General features: G+C 38.2%; 1 protein-coding gene across 1 annotated transcript; it reads left to right on the plus strand.

The window, feature by feature from the left end:
• Window positions 1-436: 436 nt before the first annotated feature.
• Window positions 437-4,384, plus strand: gjb7 (gap junction protein beta 7). Its single transcript, XM_088089223.1, has 2 exons — window positions 437-692; window positions 3,349-4,384. Exon 2 carries the CDS (start codon window positions 3,364-3,366, stop codon window positions 4,147-4,149), a length of 786 nt encoding a protein of 261 aa, XP_087945349.1. The 5' UTR covers window positions 437-692; window positions 3,349-3,363; the 3' UTR covers window positions 4,150-4,384.
• Window positions 4,385-7,089: the final 2,705 nt, after the last annotated feature.

Below are 7,089 nucleotides of genomic sequence, written 5' to 3' on the forward strand. Positions count from 1 at the left end.
TCTATACGTTGATGTACATTTTTTGATACACTAGAAATTTCAATAAAAATATTGCCCCCAAAACCCCATAACAACTACAGACACACAAACAGAATATATATCTTTGGGATTTTAAGATTGCAGGAAGCCTTACAAATAAGAGCCACAGGCTGCAGGGGAGACACAGTCCTGAGGCTGCATGTATTATTCATCAGCAGTGTCATGTAATCTGACTCTCAGCATCAGTTTCATGCGTCAGTCCAGGTGACGCAGGAAGCAAATAAAACACACAAAATGCTGTGTGTGTTTTAGGTTATTCCTCCTCCCCCACACTGAGCCTCAACAGGACAGACAGCAGTTGCCTTAGTCAACTCCCTGGTGATGTCTGTGTACACACACACACACACACACACACACACACACACACACTTCACTTCATACATGTCGAGCAGGTGATTCGTAGGAAGAAGGCCCCTGGTCACAATGTTTCTGGTAATTCATCAAAAGTCTGCTCTAAAGAAAACAGACAGTGTGTGATGCAGCTGATACTAACGCTGTTACCTGAGTTACCTTAGATGAGGTGTGGCTCAGAGCTGTCCCCTGCAGGTGTGCACACACACAGACAGACAGACAGACAGACAGACAGAGGACACGCGGTACAGCCTACACACCACCTGCTGTTACACACAGGAGACATCCCTTGGGCACCAACGGTAAGTTTCTGCTCTAAAATCTCTAAAACAAAAGTCTGCTCAGCTTTTTAGGAATGACTTGACCTTTAAATACCATGATATATCAAAGTCGATTAAATAAAAAGCACATTTTATAATGTTTGACCTCTACTGTGCAATGTGCTGCGTCCTTTCCTATTGTCACATCAGCAAAAAAAACAGTGAGCCAGGTAGTATCTTTATTAACCCTTTAAAACCTGAGAAAATTGGATTATTTCTTTCAAAAACATGTACAGAGGCAATGAGCCACTTGAGGAGAAATGACCCAAAACTGTGCAAGAAATTATTAAATTTCACCTGAAAGTGAGAGGGAAAAAAGCAAGCAAGGAATTTAGTTTTGAAAAGTGCTTAACAAATGACAATGATTCTGTAAAATTATTTTTTAATATAATATATTTAATATATAATTATGGTAATTATAAATATCGTTTTCTGGACATTTTCCCCCAGTGAAAATTAAAAAAAAAAAAGTCTTTCAGTTTGCAGAGCATTTCAGTTGCTCATTACCTTTTTTTTTTTTTAAAATGTTTTTTAAAAAATCAAACCAATTTCCTCAGGGTTCTTGTGAAACATATCTGAACACAGCAAAAAAACGTGTACCTAGGTTTCAAAGGGTTAAACATGTTAAATTTGGGATGCTTCAAAGTCACTGTTAACTAGGCTATATATTTTTTAGAATTTTGTTATGTTAATGTAACTATACATTATCGAATTGCAACGTATTGTACTGAATTGAATATCATATGTCAGTCTTTGTCGGACTGCATTAAGGAATCCCTATGATTACATTCAGAAGAAGCAGAAAATATTTATGCTTTACAGTAATATTACTGTAAATCTGTAATCTCTCTATCGACCACAGGACGTTTCACTTTTCATTTTATGAAATAAAAACATTCACACCATAAACTGGCACAGAAAATGCACAAATTAGCATGTAGGGAATGCAGGAAAATATTATGCTAATTTTTTTTTTCTGGTAGAATAAAGCATCAAAGTAGCAATGGACGTTTTGACATATTTAAATACATCTACACCATAACTTGATGCAAAAAAGGCACAAACTGGTCCATTCACCAAAATAAAGGAATTAAGTATTTGATGATCAAAGTTTTTGGTGGTGGACCTAAAATAATCTAAAACAAATTTCATATATGCCCTGGCTATAACACTGTCCAGTCTTTGCATGGCCCTGAGTAGAATCTGTAACCATGCCATATTTGCATGAAGCTGCAGGACAACAATCAACCAGTCAACAGGAAGGTTCATTCAAATGGTTATTTTAATATTTGCTAATTTGTTTGCTCCCCTGAGACACAGTGTCAACTGCAAGATTTTAACCAAAAACATAACACTGAAGTAGTAAATAAGAAAGGTGGCAAAATATTTATGAAATATACACAGCACAGAAAGAAATTCTGTGCTGCTTTATGGAGAACTGATTTTTTTTTTCAGACTATCAAGGATGTGTTAAGATAGATTTTCGTTAACACCTATCTTCACTGCCCTTTACATTACAGCCTTATGGGACTGTAACAGTGTTTTTGGACGTCACTGAATCTGCTAAATCTGCTAAAATATTGTTGTAATGTAGTGCAATGAATGAAAATCAGTGGCTTCCAGGAAGGTTGTCATCAGCTCGATATATAAAGTGTGGTGTTTGATTTAATTTGTTTAATAAATAATAATAATGGCATGACTGTGATAAACAAAAGAATTGTTTTTGCTATACTATATTTTGTATGCACTGAATGCCTGCCTATCATACACATCACTGTCCTCTAGACTAAAGCCTTGCAAGACTTAACCAGTCTTTATGTATGTTAAAGACATTAAATCTATTAAAATATTTTCATAATGTAGTACAATGAAATAAAATCAATGGCTTCTAGGGATGTGGTCATCAGTAATAGATATATAAAAATATGAATACACTGGTATTTTTCTGTTCACAAATATCCATCAGCTTCTGCTGTGGTTTATTTAGTATGTAATGAATAAAAATAAATGGCTTCCAGGAACATTGTCATCAGTAGACCTACTGTGTGATCACTGTCCTCCAGGCTACAGTCTTGCAGGACTGTATTAGTGTTTTATAATGTTAAAGAAGTTAAATCTGCTAAATATTTTCATAATATCCAACAGCTCCTGCTGTGCTATATTTTTTATACAGTGAGTGATCAATGACTTCCAGGAACATGCTCATCAGAATTTTATATACGAAGTTTGTAATTTGTGGTAAATCTTTCAAAAGATGCAAAAACACTGGCAGACTTCTGTGCACAAATATCCAACAGCTCCTGCTGTGCTATATTTTTTCATACAATGAGTGGAAATCAATGGCTTCCAGGAATATATAATTATCAGTAGTGTATATATAAAGTATGCAATATGTGATAACTTTTTAATAAATGCAAAAACACTTGTATACTTTGGTACACAACCAGCTGCTACGGTATAGTATTTTTGGGTTTGTTTCACAATAAATTGAAATCAATGTCTTCCAGGAACACGGTCTCTCTCTCTCTATCTCCGTCTCTCTCACACACACACAAACACACACTAAAAAGATTCTGTTAACAAATATCCAATAGCTCCTACTCCGCTATATTCAATTACAATTCTTCTTTCTTGACAGGATTTCTAGAGGAAGATGAACTGGGGCTTTTTGGAGAACATCCTCAGTGGGGTGAACAAGTACTCTACTGTGATCGGGCGCATCTGGCTCTCTGTGGTCTTTCTCTTCAGGATCCTGGTGTACGTGGCGGCAGCTGAGCAGGTGTGGAAAGACGAGCAGAAGGATTTTGTGTGCAACACTCGACAGCCCGGCTGTGAGAACGCCTGCTTCGACCAATTCTTCCCCATCTCGCAGGTGCGCCTCTGGGCTCTGCAGCTCATCATGGTGTCCACCCCGTCCCTGCTGGTGGCCCTGCATGTGGGCTACAGGGAGCACCGGGAGGCCAAACACAAGCGGAAACTGTACAAGGACAAAGGGAGCATTGATGGCGGTCTGTTCTGCACCTATGTTGTCAGCCTGGTCGTCAAGATAATCTTCGAGGCAGGATCGCTGCTTGTTTTCTACTTTGTGTACAACGGCTTTGAGGTGCCTATACTGCTCCGCTGTAGCGAGAGTCCCTGTCCCAACACAGTGGACTGCTACCTCGCCAGAGCCACAGAGAAGAAGATCTTCCTCTACATCATGGGCTGCACATCCATCCTGTGCGTCATTCTGAATTTTGTGGAGCTCATGTACATTGTGTGGAAGCAGTTGTGGAAATGCTTCTCTAAGCGGTACGTCCCTGTGCAGAGGAAGGCTGCGAGTGAGTGTCCGCCTCCTGTTTCCATTGTCAACAGATTTGCCTCTGCTGAACCCACAGCAAACACAGAGAACAGCACCGCAAACAGATCCACCGCTGAAAACCAGCCTGTCCAGTCCTAATGGGGAGGGACCGACTGAGAGCTCATGTTTCCATCTCAAAGTGAAACCACAGTGTTTACCTGAAACACAGCACCATTTCGTTGTGGTTAAAAGGACAGTTCATCCCAAAATGAGAAATGCATAGTGCTTTTTATTAATTGAGATGATTTGAGTGTTGAAAAAATCAGCTGTAGAGATGTCTGCCTTCTCTCCAACACACTGGAACTAGACTGTGGTAAAATCTCAACAGCAATGTCTCTTTACAGAAATCATGACTCGGTTACTCAAGATAATCCACAGACCGTGTTGCGAGCAATTTCATGTATTTTCTTTCTATAGAACTGCACCTGCCAACCATATCACAGCGCAGCAGAAAGCGTGCATCTACTGCTAGCACTACTGAGCTAGCTAACATCACAGCTTAGCCAAGGAGGACGCCATTAATGTTTACATCTCCTGCAGTCAAGACGGGCACAGGTCTATCGTCCATGAGTAGCTGCACTCTTCCTTCTGCACTGTGATATGGATAGGAGCATGTAGCTTGGTGGAAAGACAATAGAGAACCCCTGTAATGAGTCCTAAAACCCATAAATAAGTTAGCATTTTGGCACCTCCGGTTCCCTCGTCTCAGGGTCAATGAGTTTTTGGTTAGAAGCCTGAGATGAGGTCTGTGGTTAACCCAAGCTTAAAAGACTTTTCGGTTTTGCTCGACGACATAAAATTTGTCAGTAAATGCCCTACTTGCAAACTTTCAACCTTTTATGTGTCTTTAAAAAGGCGGTTGCAAACAAGTGGCTAAATAAGACTACAGAAAAATCCCATAGGCCATGGCAGTGTTAGCTGCAGTGTTGGCCTATAGAAAAACGCCATCCCTGAGGCACTCTATACACGAAACTGCTCACAACAAGGTCGTATCACAGCGCAGATGGAAGAGTGCATCTGCTCACAGACAAGAGGCTTGTGCTTGTTGTAACAGTAAAAGATGTAGGCCTTAACATTAATGGCGTCCTATCTGGCTGAGCTGTGATGTTGGCTAGCTGGTGCAAGGTGAGCTAGCACTAGATGCACACTTCCCTCTGCGCAGTAATTTAGGTGGGGTTTGTGGGTGTTGTTCAGTTGATAATAGTTCCTACGTGAACCTTATAACAACAAGGTTTGTGGATTTTCTTGAGTAACCAGGTCAAGATTTTTGGAAAGAGATTTATTTTTTGGAAAGAGATTTATATTTATTTTTTTAGGTATTTTTTTGGCACTATGAGCACTACAAGCCAAGCCATCTAGCTCCATTTTATTAGGCAGACATCTCTGTGGCTGATATCTCCAACACTCTGCAACTCCAAACAGTCTTGACTAACATTTGTAAGTCTTCAGTTGCTGTGGAGTGGCTTTGTCAAGTGTGTAATAATCTCAGGTTGGTCTTGAGGACCAAAAAAACATTATTTTTTTTTACATGTTTACAAGGCAGAGAGGGTCTAAACAAAGGCAAATTGGATTATTGGAAATGTTGGGTCCAGTGTTTTTGGAGTTTGGACCCCACAAAGGACTTAAATCATGGAGAATATACGTGTGCTTTCTTGCTATGACAAGCCATAAAAGTCTGCTGTGAAAAGCATCCATTAAACATACAAATCTAGATGATTTTTTGGGTTATCCATAGCTAGTTGCACAAATTACTAGTTACACTGTAACTGCTGTGTAACTATGTGTATGGAGTATTAGCCAGTGGAAATATCTTTAATTATTTGTAGTTCTGACTGGATAAATGTACTTGTGAGATACAGCTGCTACAAAAGTAGTTTGGGATATCTTGAAAGAAGTTTTGAGTTAAGAAGTAAGATATTCGAATTAATATCTTCAACTCTTTGCCCAAAATATTAAATTCTAAACAAATACATTTTTTTAAGGTTTATATCATATAATGGGCCTTTTTTCCTTCATTTGATTTAAAAGGCATTTTAAGATTGAGACACAGTCAAGATGTTGTGAATGTCTAAGCTAAATCTAATTCTGACAAAATGCTGGACATTAGTGCTTTACAAACAGACCTTTGAGTAGAGAAGGATAGTAGTAGGATATAAATATGCAAATACTTGACAGATACCCTAAGGAAACTGTCAAATTAATTGTTCATTTTTTCACCTTTTTTTCCAGTATTTTGATATTCAACTCATGGTCAATGGCCAGCTAGTGTCCATGCAACCCTTTTAGCCTGTTGAAAATATCTCACAGGAACATGGGTTATATGTATTCTGAAAGTCAGTGGTGGCAGAATATATATTAAGTTTTTGTTTGGTTTTCTATGATTCCTGATGTCATTTAACAACACTTTTTGGTTTCCCTGAGAGGATGAAATGATTTCAACTTATATAATCAAGAGATATTTAGCACTGATGTTGTGTGGATGATGCATGATGCTACTTAAATAAGAAGCATTGTAAGTAAGATTAGTCAGCCTATTATATTTTTATATAGAATTATTATAGCTGCAGTTTTTATTAAGACTTTTGGAAAAAAAAAAAGAAAGCGATTTAATCTATTCAAGAGCATCAATGGTACTATATTGCTTGTGAACATGTTTAGTGTAATAATAAATTAATAATATATTGAACTTAAACTAAATGTGCTCTTCTTTCTCAAATACACTGAACACTCGATCTAAGAGCTTCTCTGCTATGAGCTGCTGTTTTGGTTGGCTGTTCACCAGACTGTGATTCAGAGCTAATTGCTCACCTGAAATGAGAAGTGACAACCACAATATTCTTAAATGGCCACTGAGAGCACTTTGTTTCTCTAATTACACTATGAACAACTTGCTCTAAAGTAACAAGTACTACCTGGTAGGCCTTTTTTAAGAGATATTTTAACATTTTGCAACATACAGTACATCTGACTTCTTTCCCATAGTCAGGATAAATATCTTTGACCAAAAACCTTTTTAAAGATAGGGTAGAGTTGAGTATT

Source organism: Plectropomus leopardus, chromosome 16 (genome assembly GCF_026936395.1).
Source record: "Plectropomus leopardus strain MGB_pleo_1.0 chromosome 16, ASM2693639v1, whole genome shotgun sequence".
NCBI lineage: Eukaryota > Metazoa > Chordata > Actinopteri > Perciformes > Serranidae > Plectropomus > Plectropomus leopardus.